Here is a 21,864-nt window from a genome sequence, read left to right on the forward strand (position 1 = left end):
TGTAATGTTTGTGTGGTATGTATGTGTTGGTGTGTGTGTTATGTATGAGTGTGTGGTGTGTGTGTGGTGTGTGTATGTGTTTGTGGTGTGTGTGTGAGTATATGTGTGTGTAGTATATGTATATGCAGTGTATGTTGTGTGTATGTGTTTGTAACTGAAGTTTTCCTGTGTTCTGCCTAGCCTATGGTCAGGAAAATATCTCTCTCACCCACAGGTCTGCTGCCGTTTGTACCTGAGCAAACACACAGAGGCTTATCTCATTTATGAACTGTAAGGGCATTAGCTCAAGCTTATTACGGTCTAGCTCTTACACTTAAATTAACCCATAATTCTTTTTTTAATTTTCTTTTTCTTTTGTTTTTCATTTTATTTATTTATTTATTTATTTACTTACTTATTCATTCATTCATTTATTTATTTTTCTATTATCAGCTTGATACAGTATAAATTATTATCCTAATAGTGATAGTGAAATGTTTTATTGAGGCTTGCCCAGTATTTGAGTAAAACCAAAACTTATTATTAGCCACAGTCATCCTAGCGTCCCTCCTGCTATGTAGCCTCCCTGGTTCTGTGGGTTCCAGTCTGATTGTTCTTTACTTTATGTCTAGTATCTGCTTATGAGTGAGTACATACCATGTTTGTCATTCTGGGTTGGGGTTACCTGACTCAGGATGATGTTTTCTAGTTCCATCCATTTGCCCGCAAATTTCATGCTGTCATTGTTTTTCTCTGCTGTGTAGTCCTCCATTGTGTATATGTACCACATTTCCTTAATCCATTCTTCAGTTGATGGGCATCTAGGTTGTTTCCAGGTTCTGGTTTTTATGAATAGTGCTGCTATGAACATAGTCGAGCATGTATCTTTGCGGTATGATTTAGCATTCCTTGGGTATATATGCCCAAGAGTGGGATGGCTGGGTCTTGAGGTAGATTGATTCCCAATTTTCAGAGAAACCACCATACTGATTTCCACAGTGGTTGTACAAGTTTGCATTCCCACCAACAGTGAAGGAGTGTTCCCTTTGCTCTGCATCCTCTCCAACATAGACTGTCATTAGTGTTTTTGATCTTAGCCATTCTGACAGGTGTAAGATTGTATCTCAGAGTTGTTTTGATTTGCATTTCTCTGATGACTAAGGATGGTGAGCATTTCTTTAAATATTTTTCAGCCATTTGTGATTCTTCTTTTGAGAATTCTCTGTTTATCTCTTTAGCCCATTTTTTAATTGGATTCTTCAGTATTTTGATGTCTATTTTCTTGAGTTCTTTATATACTTTGGAGATCAGTCCTCTGTCAGATGTTGGGTTGGTGAAGGTCTTTTCCCATTCTGTAGGCTGTCTTTTTGACCGTGTCTTTTGCCCTACAAAAGCTTCTCAGTTTCAAGAGGTCCCATTTATTATTTGTTGTGCTCAGTGTCTGTGCTGCTGGTGTTATATTTAGGAAGTGATCTCCTGTGCTAATGCGTTCAAGAGTACTTCCTACTTTCTCTTCTATTAAGTTTAGTGTAACTGGATTTATGTTGAGGTCTTTGATCCACTTGGACTTGAGTTTTGTGCATGGGGAGAGATGTGGATCTATTTGTAATCTTTTATATATTAAAATCCAGTTATGCCAGCACCATTTGTGGAAGATACTTTCTTTTTTCCATTGTATAGTTTTGGCTTCTTTGTCAAAAATCAGTGTTCATATGTGCGTGGGTTAATGTCAGGGTCCTTAATTTGATTCCATTGGTCTGTATGTCAGTTTTTATGCTAGTACCAAGCTGTTTTTATTATTATAGCTCTATAGTAGAGCTTGAGGTCAGGGGTGGTGATGCCTCCAGAGGTTGCTTTATTACACAGGATTCTTTTAGCTATCCTGGGTCTTTTGTTTTTCCATATGAGGTTGAGTATTTCTCTTTCCAAGTCTGTGAAGAATTGTGTTGGGATTTTGATGGGGATTGCATTGAATCTGTAGATTGCTTTTGGTAAGATTGCCATTTTTACTATGTTAATCCTACCTATCCATGAGCATGGGAGATCCTTCCATTTTCTGATATCTTCAATTTCTTTCTTTAGAGATTTAAAGTTCTTATCAAACAGGTCCTTCATTTGTTTAGTTAGTGTTATCCCAAGGTATTTTATATTATTTGTGGCTATTGTAAAAGGTGATGTTTCTCTGACTTCTTTCTCAGCCCTTTTATCATTTGTGTATAGGAGGGCTACTGGTTTTTTTGACTTGATCTTGTAACCGGCCACTTAACTAGAGGAGTTTATCAGCTGTAGGAGTTACCTGGTAGAATTTTTGGGGTCACTTATGTATACTATCATATCATCTGCAAATAGTGAAAGTTTGACTTCTTCCTTTCCAATTTGTATCACTTTGATCTCCTTTTGTTATCTTATTACTCTAGCTAGAATTTCAAGTACTATATTGAATAAATATGGGGAGAGTGGACAGCCTTGCCTTGTTCCTGATTTTAGTGGAATCACTTTGAGTTTCTCTTTGTTTAATTTGATGATGGCTGTTGGCTTGCTGTAAATTGCCTTTATGATGTTTAGGAATGTTCCTTGTATTCCTGATCTCTCTAAGATCTTTATCATGAAGGGGGATTGGATTTTGTCAAAGGCTTTTTCAGCATCTAATGAGATGGTCATGAGATTATTTTCTTTCAGTTTGTCTATATGGTGTATTACATTGACAGAGTTTTTTGTATGTTGAACCATCCTTGCATCCCTGGGATGACACCTACTTGGTCATGGTGGATATATATATATATATTTTTTTTTATGTGTTCTTGGATTCGGTTTGCCAATATTTTGTTGAGTATTTTTGCATCAATGTTCATGAGGGAGATTGGTCTGTAATTCTCTTTCTTTGTTGCATCTTTGTGTGGTTTGGGTATCAGGATAATTGTAGCCTCATTAAAAAAAAAGTTTGGTAGTGTTCCTTCTGTTTCTATTGTGTGGAACAATTTGAAGAGTATTGGAATTAGTTCTTCTTTGAAAATCTGGTAGTATTCTGCACTAAAACCATCTAGTCCTGGGCTTTTTTTTGGTTGGGAGACTTTTGATGGCTGTTTCTATTTCTTTAGGGGTTATTGGTCTAGTTAAATAGTTTATCTGGTCTTGTTTTAACTTTGGTATGTGATATCTATCCAGAAAATTGTTCATTTATTCCAGATTTTCCAATTTTGTGGAGTACAGGTTTTTGAAGTATGGCCTGATGATTCTCTGGATTTCCTCACTGTCTGTTGTTATGTCTCCCTTTTCATTTCTGATTTTGTTAATTTGGGTGCTCTCTCTTTGCCTTTTGGTTAATTTGGCTAGGGGTTTGTCTATCTTGTTGATTTTTTTCAAAGAACCAACTCTTTGTTTCATTGATTTTTTTGTATTGTTCTCTTGGTTTCTATTTCATTGATTTCAGCCCTCAATTTGATTATTTCCTGGCATCTATTTCTCCTGGGTGAGTTTGTTTCTTTTTTTCCAGAGCTTTCAGTTGTGCTGTTAATTCATTGGGAACAGAGAGATGGATGCTCCCTTTCTCCTTATTCACTCTTGACCCAAGCCCATGGGATATTGCTGTCAAGTGTCAGGGTAGTTTCTTTTCCTTTCTTGTTTTTAGAGATTTATTTATTTATTTTATGTGTATGGGTGTTTTGCCTGCATGTATGTATGTGCACTACATGCATGCAGTGCCTGAGGAGACCAGTAGGGGGTGTCAGATGTTCCTGGAACTGGAATTACAGATAATTGTGAGTTGCCCTATGGAATTGTGAGTGCTTGGAATTAAACCCTGGGTCCTCTGGAAGAGCACTGAGTGCTCTTAACTGCTGAGCCATCTCTCCAGGCTTTTCTTTCTTTTTTGAAAAATGCTATTCATTTCATTCATTTTAATATGATATTTACTTTGATTTAATTTTTAGAGCTTGATACATGTATACAATGTATTTTAATCTTATCCACCCTATCTCTACTGTATTAATAAAAGCATCCTGAGTTGACACTATTATATTTTTAGGACAGTTCCATGTGAAAGCTGGGACAGATACCGTGGGTCCTCTTTATGCTCTGTAGATACTATACATGAACCCACAGCTATCCAAAAATGAACCATTAAATCACTAAGAAAGGAGTAGGCAGCTCAGAAGAGATTCTGATTGCTGGATTGGGTTGAAGATTATTATTAATTAATTGGGGTTGCCTCTGATTGGAAGTGGGTGGTGACACTAAGGAGGTGGGTCTGAGTACTGGGACAGTGGGGCCATTATTACCATGATGGACCAGGCCTGGAAGGGGCAGGTTCCAAAGCACAGCAGGGGGCTATTGGTGGCCCCATTGACTGATCTCCTGGACCAGGCTCACCTGTGCATCCTCTCTCTTCCCTTGGAACCTCAGCTTTCTGTCTGGATTTCACCCTCACAGGCCTGTGGTGGTTTGAAAGAAAATGGCCCTCAAAGGGAGTGACACTATTAGGAGGTGTGGCTTTGTTGGAATAGGTGTGGTCTTGTTGGAGGAAGTGTGTCACTGTGTGTGTGGGCCTTGAGATGTGTTTTTCTCAAACTTCACTGAGTGTGACAGTCAATCAACTTCCTTTGCCTGCAAGATGTAGCCAACACCACCTCTGCTTGAATGTCGCCATGCTCCCCTTCATGATCACAATGGACTGAACCTCTGAAACTGTAAGTGAGCCACCCAATTAAATGTTTTCTTTAGAAGAGGTGCCCTGGTCAAGGTGTCTCTCCACAGCAATAGTAGCCCTAACTAAAACATGGCCTTAGTTAGTACCTGCTAGTCATTGTCACATGGTCTATCCTTCCAAACATGTCTCCAGACAGATAGTGTAGAAGGAGCCCAGGAGATGAGGCTCCTGGGAGTCATGAAGAATTCTTCAGGCCTGAGCTGTCACCATCCATTCACTTCAGGACAGTTTCTCTTTGACTCTGCAGCAGACACTGTGGGATTCAACCTGAGTTCAGATTATTCAAGTTCCTGATCAGGAAATAAATCATGCAGACTTGAAAATATTAACACACACACATTGATCTTGTCTGGAATAATGCAGCTCTCTGGAGGTCATCCACTAACCAATAGCAATTGTCTTTACAGATACACACAAGTGTGTGCTCACAGATGGACACACACACCACAAAACACAGAGGATTCCATGATGTCAATGAGAGTGGGCTCCACCATTTTGGTATGGAGATCCTCCTCTCACTACCAGACAGTCAATCATTCTGCAGAGAAGGATTCCCATACCAAAAAAAAAAAGAAAAAAAAAAGAAAAAAAAAAAGGTGGTGGAGCCCACTTTTATCACATTCACCTCTGTCTATGCTCCACCCACACCAGAGCACCTTACACTTGTCAACCAGGACCTGTTTCTTGTTCTAAGTGCTGGAGTTCACTGTCTCTGGCTTTGGCACTGTTCAGCCACTGTTCTTTGGTCACTTTCATAGTGTCATGGATCCTCTGTGTTTCGTGGGATGTGCAGCTTCCCCTTGAGCTATAGCTGCATTCAATTTGTGTGTAATGCTAGCAGAGGAAATGTACCTAAGACAGTTGCAGTATGTAATACAGTACCTAATACAGACTGCAATGCAGTGAAAGGATTTTAGTTTTTCTTTCATTTCTTCCTGTTTTAGTTTTACTTTTGTTGCTGCAATAAAATACCCCGGCAAGAGGACAATTATGGGAAATCAAGGTTTATTTCAGCTTACAATTATGGACACTCACTGTAAGGAAGTCAAGACAGGAACTTCAGAAAACTAGTCACAACATCTGTGCAGTCAAGAGCTTAGAGAAGAGAATGCATGTGTGCTTGCTTGCTTGCTTGTGCTCAGCTCCATTTCTCAACTCTCATACAATTCAGGATTCTGCCTAGGGAATGGTGCTGCCCACATCAATGAACTTAATCAAGACAAAACCACACAAGTCAACTCAATCTCTCATTGAGTAGAGAATCTCTCATTGAGTAGAGAATCTGTCATTGAGACTCTTCCCAGGTAACTGACAAGCACCCTTCCCTTCTCTCCCTCCACCCATAATAATCCTTGCATGCAGAATCATGGCCCATTCCATTTTGAATGGACCCACAGTAGCAGCAGCCCTTTCTCTGACACTTGTGGTGTTGAGTTGTTTCATCTTGAACTATAGGCTTCAAGGTTTTCTGGGCTATGGCTCCTCATCTTACATGGAAGAACTACTTCCCATCAGTAAAACAGATACCTCCAAACCTCTGTCAAAGGTGGGGAGTGCTCATTTCTGGAACTACTGGTTCCTCAGCAGATCCCACCCTACCATCTAGGAAGACACATCTATTGTATTCTGTGGTGTGTGTGTGTGTGTGTGTGTGTGTGTGTGTGTGTGTGTGTGTGTGTATGTGTGTGAATGTGTGTTGCTCAGCCTTGTGCAGCTTGCAAGAGGACATTTAAAATGGGTTGTTCAGATCTGGCGGACAGCTCCTTTGGTAAAGCACTTGCCATGCACTTTGCAAGTACAAAGACCCCTGATTCATCCCCAGGAACCATGTGAAATGCCAGGTAGAGTCTCATCTCAAGGAGAAAGAGATAGCAGAGTCCCTGGGGATCACTGGCCAGCTGGCATAGTCCAGTCAGCAAGCCTCATTCTCATGAGAGGCCTTGCCTCAAAAGAGGTGGACAAAGTTCCTGATAGTGAGACCTGAAGTTTCTCCCTGGTCTCCACACATGTCATCGGGGAGGAGGAAACCTCAATTAAGAGAATGCCTCCATATGGTGCAGTTGTAAGCAAGCCTGTATAGCATTTTCTTTTGATATTGGAAGAGGCCCCAGTCCATTGGGGGGCCTGTGGTCTGGGCAGGTGGTCCCACGCTATAGAAGAAAGAAGCCCAGCAAAACATGGGGAGCAATCTAGTAAGCAGCACCCTCCATAGTCTCTGCATCAGCTCCTGCCTCCAGGTTCCTCCCTGCTTGAGTTCCTGTCCTTCAGTGATGAACAGTGATATGGAAGTGTAAGCCACACAAATCCCTTCCTCTCCAAGTTGTTTTGGTCATGGTGTTTCATCATAAAAATAGAAACCATTTGGTTACACACATTGAAATAAAATAAAGTAAATTGGGTTCATTTAATCTTAAATTTAATTTAGGAGACTCGGTAGATGTTACAAATTTCCATTCATTTTCTACATCTTTTCTTCTGCACATGAGATACTCCCTTAAGTTCATGTATTCCAGTTCTTCACTAACTGCTGCTACAGTAGCCAGCATGAAGGGGACAGTGTGTTTTCCCAATTTCACCCCAGAGGTAAGAGGCTAAATCCTCCCACCTCACTCACCACCCAGCCAATAAACTAAGGCCACAATTCCTGTAATGCGGTTTCTGGGTCAACCGACATGGACCCAATTATGCCATCCAGAGCAGCACCCCCTGCTCTCTGGGAGGTTACACAACGGTGTGTCTTATTTGGCCTCAGGCTGTGATGAACACCATGACCAAAAGCGAATTTGGGAGGAAAGGAAGGGAAGTCAGAGCAGGAGTATGGAGAAGGAGCTGAAGCAGAGGCCATGGAGGAGCACTGTTTACTGGGTTGCTCCCCATGGCTTGTTCTATTTGCTTTTTCATACAATGCAGGACCATCTTCCCAGGGGGGCAGTGCCCACAGTGGCCTGGGCATTTCCAAATAAATCATTAATCAAGAAAATGCCCCAAATATTCCCACAGGACAATCTGATCTGGGCAATTCTTCAGTGAAGGTTCCTTCTTCCCAGGTGACTCTAGGTTTGTGTCAAGTTGACAGCTGAAGCAAACTACGACATGTGAGAATCCTTCTGCCTTAGCCTCCCGAGTGCTAGGATTATAGGTGTGAGTCTCCATGTCCAGCTTAGATACTATATTTTATTTTATTTTATTTTATTTTATTTTATTTTATTGAGACAGGGTTTCTTTGTGAGCTTTGTGCCTTTCCTGGAACTCACTTTGTAGACCAGGCTGGCCTCGAATTTACAGAGATCTGCCTGCCTCTGCCTCCCAAGTGCTGGCATTAAAGGTGTGTGCCACCACTGCTCGGCTTAGATACAATATTTTAAAGAAAGAAGTAAAACTGTCAAGATGTCCCCATGGGTAAAAGTGTTTTCATTGTAAGCCTGAAAACCTGAGTTTGAGTCCCAGAATCCAAGAGAAAGGAGAAAACCTTCTCCTGAAATGTGTGTGTGTGTGTATGTGTATGTGCACATGTATATATTGCTAAATAATAATCAACTAAATTAATTAAAGAAAAACACATTTGGTTTCCTACTGAAGTGCCCGATTCAAGAAGTAGAGCTTTGCTCTCTCCGCCATGCATCCCCAGTTCCTAGTTCCCTTTTTCAACCTGGTCACGTGTTTGCGGTGCTGGAGTGACGCCATTTTCACTGCCACCCCTACACAGGTCCTGAAGAGCAGGACCAGACCTTTGCTTTTGGGGCTCCCCTTTACATAGGACACAGGCTGCTCGTGAATGAATGTCTCCACTTCTCCTATCTCAGGGGGCTTTGGAGAGCTTTTAGAGGGCAGGCTGGGTGTACAGCCCTCCTCTGCTGAAGGACATGACAGTTAGGTCTCCTTTACAGACAGCTCCATGTTAGGAAAGAATGCCACCTGCTGGAAGCTAGAGAAAATATCCAGAGAGAAGAGCTTGGTGAGGCTAGGCATGTGGGTGCTCTCAGAGATCCTCAGGCCACTTAAATGTCTGCTGAGAAAGTCAGAGCCTTCCAAAGGGAGTTGTCGGAGGAGTGGGTCTGACCCGGCCAGGACCTGTCACAGCTTCAGAGCCTCTTTTGGCCTAGCAGTCTGGTTTCTCTCCTACCAAATCTAGTAAGGCATGAATGGAGCAGGGTCCCAAGAGAGGGAGGAGAAAGGTAGAAGGAGATGGGAGGCAGGAGAGACCCTAACTGCCTTCAGGACCACCATCATGCTAGTGGAATCCCACACAAAACAAGACAATGTGGAAACCATGGAGTGATGAGCGAGTGTCAAAATGAATGAGGCATGGTTACAGTTAGTCCATGTGATACTTTTTATTGGTTTGTGTTACTCAGTTTGAGAGAAAGCAGAGGTTGTTGTTCCTCTGCATACTAGTCCAAGAACATCTTTATACTCACCTTATTGCAGCAACACCAAGGGTTGACTCCTGCTAAGATAAAAAGACATGGCAGGAACGGTCTCCTGAACTCAGATGGCTAAGTGGGTGGACTATGGTGAGGACACTGTAGGTAGTATGACTCCATAAAAGAATTTGTTAGGAGACAGTTGATGAGAAGATGACCTCTTCTTGGGAACTGGAAGCCAATATTGATTTTATCCTGTGGGAAGCAGGGGTACTAAGGGAACATGCATCATAGTCTGAGACCCAGTGATAAACTGAAGGACACAGCTGAGGAAGCTCGTTCAGAAAGACAATGTCAAGTTGAGAGCTTCAGATCTTGCGCTGGCAGCACATGGGGACATAGCATGATGGCTTCGGCAGGTGGACTAACAGCAGGAAGACCCACAGCCCGAAGAGCAGCAGGGCTTGCAGCAGCAGCTGGACTGACAGCAGCAAGGCTTACAGCAGCTGGACTGACAGCAGCAGGGTTTGCAGCAGCTGGACTCACAGCAGCAGGGTTTGCAGCAGCTGGACTGACAGCAGCAGGGCTTGCAACAGCTAGCCTGGCAGCAACAGGGCTTACAGCAGCTAGACTGGCAACAGGAAGACCCACAGCCTGAAGAGCAGCAGCGCTTGCAGCAGCTAGATTAACAGCAGCATGGTTTGCAACAGCTGGACTGGGAGCAGCAGGGCTTGCAACAGCTGGACTGACAGCAGCAGGGTTTGCAGCAGCTGGACTCACAGCAGCAGGGTTTGCAGCAGCTGGACTCACAGCAGCAGGGTTTGCAACAGCTGGACTGGCAGCAGCAGGGCTTGCAACAGCTGGACTGACAGCAGCAAGGCTTGCAGCAGCTAGACTGACAGCAGCAGGGTTTGCAGCAGCTGGATTGACAGCAGGAAGACCCGCAGCCTGAAGAGCAGCAGGGCCTGCAGCCCCCACAGCTGGAGCAGGAACAGGCAGGCACACAGCAGCACACAGGCTTGCAGCAGCACACAGGCATGCAGCAGCAGGAGCCACAGCCTCCACAGCTGGAGCCACAGCCTCCACAGCTGGAGCCACAGCCTCCTGAACAGCCACAGCAGCTCATGGTTCTGGTGTTTGGTTGAAGATGGAGGAGGTTAGAAAAGCAGATAGAGAAAGAAGTGTGCAGATGTGGAGCCTCCTGCTCCTGGGCCCTTTATATCCCTGCCCAGGTTCAAGTGTGAGGTTGCACGTGGTCACTTCCTGGTTCCTGTCTGTGTCATAGTCTAGGACTCTCTTCTGCATGGTGCTACTTATTACCTCTATATCCTTGTGCCTTTTCCTGACAGACTGCCACATCTCCCAGGGAATAACGCTCTCCAGTAAACACTGACAAGTATCTAGGTGAAACTCAGCCCCCTTCCTTTGAGCTGTAAAGAGACAACATCAAGTCTTTCTCCCATTCCACAAATGCTGCACTTCTTGGGTGTTCCAACTTAAATCTGAGGATCATTTCAGTGCCTTTCAGGGTTTTATTGGAATGTCTATCTTTTCAAAATTATTTCCTATGAATTTGGCAATTTCATACTTTCCAAAAATTATGTCCATTTCTTCAAGTTTTCAAGTCCACTAATAAAAGTTGCTTCTGGTTTTATTAAATTCCTTTTTAAACATTCGTACCTGTGTGTTTAAACTTTTTGCCATGATCTTGCTTTATAGCCATGCTTACAACTTGTGGCAATCGTCCTGCCTCAGGGGTGCACCATGATGCCCAGATTTAGTCTGTTGTCTTTAGAGCTCTTTAAACTCCTTTCTGAAGGAGTTTAATCTGCAGGACATGCCCACACACCCCAAAAAAACCAGGATGCTTTTCATTCTGAGAACCATAAATCACATTTTATAGTTTTCTTAAAGTAAGGGATAAGTTTCAGAATAGGTGACCAGGTCGAGTGTCTTGCACCTGTTCCCCTTATGTGTCCATGACTTGGACTTGAAGTTGTGCTCTTGGCAATATAGAATAGCAGCTGATCAATGGTGCTGACACTGCTAGGTTTCCAGACAGGTCAGGCATGGGTTAAAGATCACTTTGAGCATGGGAGTGCATCCGTACCCACTATAATCCCAAAGCAAGACCCCACTTCTTATTTTAACCATCTCTTTGTTTATTCTTTGTGTCTCTCACATCATGCATCTGCATCCTATTCATTTCCTCATCCCTTCATATCTACCCTCTGCTCTTACAACCCCCTCCCAAAATAAAATGAAATTTAAAAGAAAAAAGAAAAAAATCAGTCTTGTCATAGAAGCTGTAGTGTGTCACAGTGAGTCACACAGTAAACCCTTTTATCCATGTATCTTTCCTTGCAAGTGTTCATTGCAAAGAGTCATTAGTCTGGTTCAAGGCCTCTAGACTCTGCTACACTGTTGATTCTGGGTCCTCACTGGGACTCCTCTTGGATATCCTGTTGTTGCCCTGTGTCTCGGAGATCCTGCAGCTTTGGGTTTTAAGAACCAGCTCTTACCCATGCTCCAGCAGATTATAGACTGGGTGGATGTTGAGGTAGGCCAACACATAACCCTGGTTGTAGGCCTGGGTAGTTGCAGGGTTGCTCAGCCTGCCAGCTCTCTCTTGACTTCACCACCAGGGGGAGCTCTCCTGCATTGCCCTGGCTAGTTCACCCCTTGTAGCATGAGCAAGGGGCAGAGTCAGTCCTGCTTTTATGGTCCTCAGGGTTGGCTCCCCCAATCTACACCATCAGGACCAGCTCTACTGTTGTTGCCCAGGTGAGGTGCAGGGGGCACTCTCCAGAGTGCTGCAGCTAAGACCCCACTTCTAAAGTAGAGTGGAGTCAAATTATAAGATAGAAACAAAATTCATACACATACCATCTCAGCCTAAGGAACAGAATATTCAACGTTCTGAAGTTCCAGGTACTCTAGCGACCATTTCCCTATGTATGCTGAGGGAAGACAATATTTCTGGTTATGGTATAGTGATGTTCACTCCTCATGGGAACCATGTCTCATTCATATTGATAAAAATTGGCTATGCTAGTGAGAACTGATGAGGTCTTTTCTCTTTGGAAAATTGTAGCAGGTATCTTAAAAGTTCTTATTAATAAAATCAAACCTGAGGCCAGTTATTGGGGTGAATGCTGGAAGATCAGAGAAGCCGAACAAGACACAGCTACCTCACCTTGCCAATTCCTTAGCTGTTCCTTTTTCCTCAGACTGGAAGCCTCTGAGTCCTCATCCAGAATGAATCTCAGCTGAATTGTGCTGCTAGAAGCCTGAAAGCTTAACCAACCAAATGCTTCTAGTTCCTGGTCCTCACGCCTTATATATCTTTCTGCCTTCTACCATCACTCCCTGCGATTAAAGGCTCGCCTTCTTGGATTAAAGGCCTGTGTCACCAAGCTTGGATGTATCCTTGAAAATAATTTTTGAAATGGAAATACCATGGAGTCTGGGTTTTTTTCAGGCTGTTTTTCTCTCTTTCCCTCTTCCTCCTCCTCTCCTTCCCCCTTCTCCTCCCTGTCCTTTTCCTCCCCCTTTTCCTTCTGCACTGACTCCTCCCTCTTCTCTTCCTCATCCCCCTCATCTTCCTTTCCCTCCTCCTCACCCTTCTAATCTCCCTCTTCCTCCTCATCTTCCTCCTCCACCCCTTCTCTTCCTCCCCCTTCCCTTTCTCCTCCTCTGCCCCCTTTTTCTCCTTCTCCTCCTCCTCCTTACCCTTCCCCCTACATCCCCTTCTTCCTCCTCCTGCCTGTTGTGGCCCTTGCAAAACTGACCTGCACTTGGAGTAGGGGGTGGGAGGTATCTGGGGGTTGGTGAGAGCAGGATGGGAGCAAAGCCTCAGTTTTTCTCTGAACCTCTAACACTGGTTCATGCATGGGTGGGTTTCAAGTGGTACACAGCAGACATTCTTATGATTCAACAAAAAAGAAAAGAAGGGAGGAAACCATGGTAGCATCCTGCTGTTCCCACACAAAACCTGAATTGTTCTTTGGCAATGGGAGCCTGTCCCTTGGCAGTGGCTTACAAGACACCCAGAGGTGTCTGTTATGATCATTTCCAAAACAGAGGGGGACTCCACAGTGTTGCTATGGATTAAATACAATAAGTACACAAGGTACATTGGTTTCATTGGCTATAATCTGCCAAGTGGTTTTGATTTCCCACAATCCCTTACTGTTGGCAAAGTTATTCCTGTCTTAACTACTAAGACATGGCAAGACTCTGTTTCAAAAATAATAATGCAAAACAAGACAAAAATCAAAACCAAGAGGATTGAGTGATATCCACATAAACACTATGTAGATGTAACAGTCTTATTAAATAAGAAACACAGAGCCAAATGCAGAGTTAAAAGCCCAAGAGGTCAGAGCAGTAGCTAAGAGCTGAGACTTAAAACTACCTTCTTACCCTTCTTGCCGCTACAGTCCTCCTCAGAAAGAGGCCTACTTCCTGTGTGTCTCTCTTTTTATTGACTTTCTGTTCTGCCTTATCAGTTGTAAACCTAACCACATGACCTCCTGTTCAAATGCCTGTCTATCCAGACCTCAAGGTCTCTATGGTTGGTATTGAGATTAAAGGCGTGTGTCTCCATGGTGTCTGTATCCTTGATCACACAGAGATCTGCCTGTCATGTGATCAGATTAAAGGTGTGTGCCACCAACCCCCTGCTTCTGCTATAGCTTGCTATTAGCTCTGACTCCCAGGCAACTTTATTTATTATCATACAAATGAAATCATTTTTCAGCACAAATATCACCATAACACTACACCATCTACAAGAAGGACCAAGGCTTACACACATACCTGCAAATATGGTGTTTAATATCAGAATCAACTCTCAGATCATACATTATACTTCACAGGGTAATTAATTGCTTTATATATCTATATTCAGATGGCAATAAAGAGCTAAAAGGCCACCACAGAATTCAAGGAGTTCAGAGAGGCCTAACTGAAGGCAGAAGCAGAGAACTAATAGAGATGGGGAGCAGGGGGATGGAGGTGATCAGATAAGAACCTCTGTTGGGGAGGACACACCAAGCCTCAAAGTGGAGTGGAGTTGCAGAGATTAGATGGAAAACTGGATCTGGAAGGATGGATGGGTGGATAGATGAATGGGTGGGTGGATAAATGGATGGGTGGGTGGGTGGAGAGATGGATGGATGGGTGGATTGATGGATGGATGGATGGATGGATGGATGGATGGATGGATGGATGAATGGGTTGATAAATAGATGGGCGAATGAATGGATGGGTGGATAAGTGGATGGATGGATATATGGGTGCGTAGGTGGATGGATGGATTGAGGGACAGTTAGATGGATGAGTAGATAGATGAATGGATGGAAGGATAGATAGATGGATTGGTAGATGGACAGATAAAATAGGTGGATGGTTGGATTGTGAGATAGTTAGATGGATGAATAGATGGATGGATAGATGGATAGGTGGGTGGATGGAGAGATGGGTGCATGGAGAGGTGGGTATTTAAGTAGGCTGTGTCAGCAGTGGGGGTAAGCTGAGCTGAAGCTCCTGAGACAGTTGGGAGTTCTCTTTTGGTTCCTTGATGCTGAGTGGTCAGATTACAGGTTGGTGGTCTGTGGCCATGGACATGTTAGGTGTCTTCCTCTTTATGGATTCCAGATGAGAGTATTGCACCCTGTTGTTGGTCTGGCGTGTTCAGTAAGTTCTTGACCCCAGCTTTCCTGAAAATATTCTTGCTGTGCCCCTGTGCTCACATGGTCCCAGTCTGCTTTGCTAAGTGTGTGGTGTGGCCCCTTGTGACATTTAGAACTAGGTTGTCAGTCTGTGAATCATGGCTGGTGCTGGGCAGGGGATGGTGTCTACTTGCATGGGGAGTGCAAATGTAGATTCATCCTGACTCTATATTTGCCCTCAAAATGGAGCCAAATTTCACTTTGTGAAATGGAGTCACCCAGGGCCAGGCATAGCCTGAAAACCACTCTTTACACAATGTAGAGTAACTTAGATCAGGGAATAGCCAGATCTCAACACCATGTCCTGGATATTGTGTAGGCTTGGGCAATCTGGACAGATCTGCCCATAAAATCCTGGTTCAAATGGTGCCATGACTTCAGTAACAGACTCTGTCAGGTTTGGGAGTGCTCTGGCATCATGATTTAGGGTGTTTAAACTGCAGCCTTGCAGCTGGCCATCTTTCAGCTGGAGATGTAGCCCCCACCTCTGGGAAGACAGAGAACTTGAATTTTCCAGTAGGAAACAATGCAGAGAATGACTCCCAGCATGCACTAGAGAATGCAGCCCCTGCCTGAGCCTGCAGCTGTGTCCATAGGCTGCAGGGCAAGGTCTGGCTGCCCAGCTGGCTGGAGTCCCACTGTTTGAGGAGATGAATGGGACTTGACAGGTGTGGAAGTGAGGGGAGTCAGGGAGGGTAGTGGGGGCCACCATAGTCCAAGTGGCTGATATCTTTAATTAAAGTGTCATGTGAACCCCATTGCTTTGTACAACAAAGGTATACTAGTCACACAAACAAACAACATGGGCTGTGGAAATGGCTCGGTCAGTAAGGGCTTTTCATCTAAGCATCAATCCCCAGCCCCCATGTGAAAAGCTGGGTACAGTGGCATGTGTCAATCACAGCAGTGAGGAAGCAAAGACAGGAGGTCTCTGAGGCTCACTGGCCAGTCAGTCTAGCCTAATTGGTTATCTCCACTTCTAGTGAGAAATCCTGTCAGGAAAAACAGGTAGGTTGGCACCCGAGGAATGACACCTGAGGTCTATCTCTGACTTCCTCATCGCTGTGTGTGTGTGTGGTGTGTGGTGTGTGGGTGTGGGTGTATGTGTATGTGTGTGTATGGTGTGTGTATGGTATATATGTGTACCTATGGTGTATGGAGCTGAAGCAGAGGCCATGGAGGAGCACTGCTTACTGGGTTGCTCCCCATGGCTTGTTCTATTTGCTTTTTCATACAATGCAGGACCATCTTCTCAGGGGGGCAGTGCCCACAGTGGCCTGGACATTTCCAAATAAATCATTAATCAAGAAAATGCCCCAAATATTCCCACAGGACAATATGGTCTGGGCAATTCTTCAGTGAAGGTCCCTTCTTCCCAGGTGACTCTAGGTTTGTGTCAAGTTGACAGCTGAAGCAAACTACGACATGTGAGAATCCTTCTGCCTTAGCCTCCCGAGTGCTAAGATTATAGGTGTAGGTCTCCATGTCCAGCTTAGATACTATATTTTATTTTATTTTATTTTATTGAGACAGGGTTTCTTTGTGAGCTTTGTGCCTTTCCTGGAACTCACTTTGTAGACCAGGCTGGCCTCGAATTTACAGAGATCTGCCTGCCCCTGCCTCCCAAGTGCTGGGATTAAAGGTGCTGCTCGGCTTAGATACAATATTTTAAAGAAAGAAGTAAAACTATCAAGATGTCCCCATGGGTAAAAGTGTTTTCATTGTAAGCCTGAAAACCTGAGTTTGAGTCCCAGAATCCAAGAGAAAGGAGAAAACCTTCTCCTGAAATGTGTGTGTGTGTGTGTGTGTGTGTGTGTGTGTGTGTGTGTGTATGTGTGCACATGTATATATTGCTAAATAATAATAAACTAAATTAATTAATTAAAGAAAAACACATCTAGGTTTCCTACTGAAGTTCCAGATTCAAGAAGTAGAGCTTTGCTCTCTCCGCCATGCATCCCCAGTTCCTAGTTCCCTTTTTCAACCTGGTCACGTGTTTGCGGTGCTGGAGTGACGCCATTTTCATGCCACCCCTACACAGGTCCTGAACAGCAGGACCAGACCTTTGCTTTTGGTGCTCCCCTTTACATAGGACACAGGCTGCTCGTGAATGAATGTCTCCACTTCTCCTAGCTCAGGGGGCTTGGGACAGCTTTTAGAGGGCAGGCTGGGTGTACAGCCCTCCTCTGCTGAAGGACATGACAGTTAGGTCTCCTTTACAGACAGCTCCATGTTAGGAAAGAATGCCACCTGCTGGAAGCTAGAGAAAATATCCAGAGAGAAGAGCTTGGTGAGGCTAGGCATGTGGGTGCTCTCAGAGATCCTCAGGCCACTGAAATGTCTGCTGAGAAAGTCAGAGCCTTCCAAAGGGAGTTGTCGGAGGAGTGGGTCTGACCCGGCCAGGACCTGTCACAGCTTCAGAGCCTCTTTTGCCCTAGGAGTCTGGTTTCTCTCCTACCAAATCTAGTAAGGCATGAATGGAGCAGGGTCCCAAGAGAGGGAGGAGAGAGGTAGAAGGAGATGGGAGGCAGGAGAGACCCTAACTGCCTTCAGCACCACCATCATGCTGGTGGAATCCCACACAAAACAAGACAATGTGGAAACCACGGAGTGATGATCGAGTGACAGAATGAATGAGGCATGGTTACAGTTGGTCCATGTGATACTTTTTATTGGTTTGTGTTACTCAGTTTGAGAGAAAGCAGAGGTTGTTGTTTCTCTGCATACTAGTCCAAGAAAGTCTTTATACTCACCTTATTGCAGCAACACCAAGGGTTGACTCCTGCCAAGATAAAAAAGACATGGCAGAAATGGTATCATGAGCTCAGATGGCTAAGTGGGTGGACTATGGTGAGGACACTGTAGGTAGTATGACTCCAGAAAAGAATTTGTTAGGAGACAGTTGATGAGAAGATGACCTCTTCTTGGGAACTGGAAGCCAATATTGACTTGGTCCTGTGGGAAGCAGGGGTACTAAGGGACCATGCATCATAGTCTGAGACCCAGTGATAAACTGAAGGACACAGCTGAGGAAGCTCGTTCAGAAAGACAATGTCAAGTTGAGAGCTTCAGATCTTGCACTGGCAGGACATGGGGACATAGCATGATGGCTTTGGCAGGTGGACTAACAGCAGGAAGACCCACAGCCTGAGGAGCAGCAGGGCTTACAGCAGCAGCTGGACTGACAGCAGCAGGGCTTGCAGCAGCTGGACTGACAGCAACAAGGCTTACAGCAGCTGGACTGACAGCAGCAGGGCTTGCAACAGCTGGACTGGCAACAGGAAGACCCACAGTCTGAAGAGCAGCAAGGCTTGCAGCAGCAGGACTGACAGCAGCAGGGCTTGCAGCAGCTGGACTGGCAGCAGCAAGGCTTGCAGCAGCTAGACTGGCAACAGGAAGACCCACAGTCTGAAGAGCAGCAGGGCTTGCAGCAGCAGGACTGGCAGCAGCAGGGTTTGCAGCAGCTGGACTGACAGCAGCAGGGCTTGCAACAGCTGGACTGGCAGCAGCAGGGTTTGCAGCAGCTGGACTGGCAGCAGCAGGGTTTGCAGCAGTTGGACTGACAGCAGCAGGGTTTGCAGCAGCTGGATTGACAGCAGGAAGACCCGCAGCCTGAATAGCAGCAGGGCTTGCAGCAACTTGATTGACAGCAGCAGGGCTTGCAGCTCCCACAGCTGGAGCAGGAACAGACAGGCACACAGCAGCACACAGGCTTGCAGCAGCACACAGGCTTGCAGCAGCAGGAGCTACAGCCTCCACAGCTGGAGCCACAGCCCCCACAGGAACCACAGCCTCCACAGCTGGAGCCACAGCCTCCTGAACAGCCACAGCAGCTCATGGTTCTGGTGTTTGGTTGAGGATGGAGTAGGTTAGAGGAACAGGTGGAGAGAGGGAAGTGTGCAGATGTGGAGCCTCCTGAGCCTGGGCCCTTTATATCCCTGCCCAGGTCAGGTGTGAGGTTGCACGTGGTCACTTCCTGGTTCCTGTCTGTGTCATAGTCTAGGACTCTCTTCTGCATGGTGCTACTTATTACCTCTATATCCTTGTGCCTTTTCCCGACAGACTGCCACATCTCCCAGGAAATAATGCTCCCCAGTAAACACTGACAAGTATCTGGGTGATACTCTGCCCCCTTTCTTTGAGCTGTAAAGAGACAACATCAAGTCTTTTTCCCATTCCACAAATGCTGTACTTCTTGGGTATTTGGACTTAAATCTGAGGATCATTTCAGTGCCTTTCAAGGTTTTATTGGTTTGTCCAGCTTTTCAAAATTATTTCCTATGAAGTTGGCAATTTCATACTTTTCCAAAAATATGTCCATTTCTTCAAGTTTTCAAGTCCACTTATAAAAATTGTTTCTGGTTTTATCAAATTGCTTTTTAAACAGTCATATCTGTATGTTTAAACTTTTTGCCATGATCTTGCTCTATAGCCATGCATGAAACTTGTGGCAATCCTCCTGCCTCAGGGGTGCACCACCATGCCCAGATTTAGTCTGTTGTGTTTAGAGCTCTTTAAACTCCTTTCTGAAGGAGTTTAATCTGCAGGACATGCCCCCACACCCCAACAAAACCAGGATGCTAAAATACACTAGTATTTTAAGCCTAAAATGATCACATTTGTATACTGACAATAAATAATGGACACTTAGATAGAAGCATGCCTACATCATGTAAGCACACAGGAGAACAGGGCTCAAAACCCATTTAGGGATGGCAACTATCAAAACAGGAGAGTCCTGGTGTGTTGTTCCATGTTAATGGTTCAGTGGGGATGGCTTATTATTTCCCCCTTTACTGTTAGAGCTAAAATCCTAAAGACATTAAATGGAGTCTGAAGAACAAGGGCCTGTGGGAGTGAGGTCCTCTCTAACCCCAGAGAGAGCCTGGCCAAGTACAGTTAGAGGAGCTCTGACTGAACTTGGTAAATTATTCAAGCACTTGATCTGAATAGAAAATGAAGAATGGCTCCAGGGACTGGATGAGGACCTGGATGGGCTGGCTGCTCCTGGATGTGCTTCCGCTGCCCAGAGTTTTCTTTGGCATCTTTGCACCTGCTTCCAGATGCAGCTACTACTTCTCAAACAAGACAGGAAGTGAGGAAGGTGGAATGGGAAAGGCAGCAAGAGGACCCTTCAGCTGGAGGAACCTCTGGAGAGTGTGAGGCTGCAGGACAGCCGGCCTCTCACAGTGCCACCCTGTGGCCTCTGGGGGAACAGCATGGAGCCTCTTCCCCTGCTCAGACCCCAGGCTGAATTCTAGACATATCTACACCAAATTGCATTAAAGTGTCCTTGGACAGCTGGTGTCTTCCCTACACCTGTCTACCACTGGGCAATAGTCTGAAAGGTCTGGAATGTGTCTTTCTAAATAGAAATACTCACTATGTGGAGTGGAACTGAGCTCTGAGGTCAAGTCTTTTGATGGTGTTTCAGTCTACACTCACTGCTTCCCATGATGTCTTGACCAGACAGGAGCTCAGCAGACATCAGAGCTGAGCCTAGGCCCCAGATCTGAAAAATCAGTCCCTAGGTTGGACTTCTAAAGGCCAGGACCACAGTGCTCTGGTTCTGCTTCAGCAAGAAACATAGCATTAGAAGGCAATGCTGGGCCAGGCATGTGGAGCACACCTGTAATACCAGCACTAGAAGGCGTGAGGCAGAGAGGAGAGCTGTAGTTCCAGGTCAGCCTGAGCTACAAAATGGGAGCATGGCCAGCCTGAGCTACCTATAGAGAAACCCTGTTTTTACAGAAAATGTTAAAAAGTGGCCTTGGGAAGAACAATACAGAAGCTGTGCTCAAGTAAACCTGCAAGTCCCATGTACCTGAGTCATTCATTCCTGTTCTCTGTGCTTTGCTACAGCCCCAAAGAAAGGGGACACCTCCTGGACTCTTGTTACTGTTTACTGAGGAGCAACATTCTTTGGGGAACATGGCCATCTATTTGGGAAAGGCACGAGGAAAGCAGAGGTAATAGGCAACACCATGCAGAAGAGAGTCCTAGACTATGACACAGACAGGAACCAGGAAGTGACCACGTGCAACCTCACACTTGACCCTGGGTAGGGATATAAAGGGCCCAGACCCAGGAGGCTCCACATCTGCACACTTCCTCTCTACCTGCTTCTCTAACCTACTCCATCCTCAACCAAACACCAGAACCATGAGCTGCTGTGGCTGTTCAGGAGGCTGTGGCTCCAGCTGTGGAGGCTGTGGCTCCAGCTGCTGCAAGCCTGTATGCTGCTGTGTGCCAGCCTGTTCCTGCTCCAGCTGTGGGTGTAGCAAGGGAGGCTGTGGCTCCTGTGGATGCTGTAGGGGAGGGTGTGGTTCCTGTGGGGGCTGCAAGGGAGGCTGTGGTTCCTGTGGAGGCTGTGGATCTTGTGGAGGCTGTGGTTCCTGTGGAGGCTGCAAGGGAGGCTGTGGTTCCTGTGGGGGCTGTGGTTCTTGTGGAGGCTGCAAGGGAGGCTGTGGTTCCTGTGGGGGCTGCAAGGGAGGCTGTGGTTCCTGTGGAGGCTGTGGTTCCTGTGGAGGCTGCAAGGGAGGCTGTGGTTCCTGTGGGGGCTGTAAGTCCTGCTGCTGTCAGTCCAGCTGCTGCAAGCCCTGCTGCTGTCAGTCCAGCTGCTGCAAGCCCTGCTGCTGTCAGTCCAGCTGCTGCAAGCCCTGCTGCTGTCAGTGCAGCTGCTGCAAACCCTGCTGCTGTCAGTCCAGCTGCTGCAAACCCTGCTGCTGTGAGTGCAGCTGCTGCAAGCCCTGCTGCTGTCAGTCCAGCTGTTGCAAGCCCTGCTGCTGTCAGTCCAGCTGCTGTGCCCCTGTGTGCTGCCAGTGTAAGATCTGAGACTCTGGCCTCTGACCTCAGGTGGCAGAGCTGGTGCAGGTACCCTGGCTGTCTAGTTGCTCTGTTCTGAAGCTCAATACTTTTCACACTACTGCCACTAAAGATGTTTGCATCGTGGAGACGAGTCCAGGATTCCTTCTACTGGACTCCACTCCTGGCTCCAATCTGACCTCTTCTCTGGTAGGTTATTTCCTTGTCTGCCCCTCTCTGTAAGTCCAATCTGACAGCTGCCCTTTCACCCAGATTG

General features: G+C 45.6%; 3 protein-coding genes across 3 annotated transcripts in view; 1 reads left to right on the forward strand and 2 right to left on the reverse strand.

The window, feature by feature from the left end:
- Positions 1-8,368, reverse strand: part of LOC143271150 (uncharacterized) — a 32,528-nt gene extending 24,160 nt beyond the window's left edge. The window contains exon 1 of the mRNA XM_076563126.1: positions 8,259-8,368. Coding sequence (XP_076419241.1) covers positions 8,259-8,368 — 110 coding nt within the window. The remainder of the gene's footprint in view (positions 1-8,258) is intronic.
- A 1,048-nt stretch (positions 8,369-9,416) lies between these two features.
- Positions 9,417-18,801, reverse strand: LOC143271152 (uncharacterized). The gene is made up of 4 exons (XM_076563134.1): positions 18,749-18,801; positions 17,966-18,457; positions 9,784-9,968; positions 9,417-9,529 (listed from the first exon to the last, which is right to left on the reverse strand). Exons 1-4 carry the CDS (start codon positions 18,799-18,801, stop codon positions 9,417-9,419), a joined length of 843 nt encoding a protein of 280 aa, XP_076419249.1.
- A 2,144-nt stretch (positions 18,802-20,945) lies between these two features.
- On the forward strand, positions 20,946-21,617 carry LOC143272407 (uncharacterized). The gene has a single exon (XM_076566992.1). The coding sequence runs from the start codon at positions 20,946-20,948 to the stop codon at positions 21,615-21,617; it is 672 nt and encodes a 223-aa protein (XP_076423107.1).
- Positions 21,618-21,864: the final 247 nt, after the last annotated feature.

Source organism: Peromyscus maniculatus, chromosome 1 (genome assembly GCF_049852395.1).
Source record: "Peromyscus maniculatus bairdii isolate BWxNUB_F1_BW_parent chromosome 1, HU_Pman_BW_mat_3.1, whole genome shotgun sequence".
Taxonomy (NCBI): Eukaryota; Metazoa; Chordata; class Mammalia; order Rodentia; family Cricetidae; genus Peromyscus; species Peromyscus maniculatus.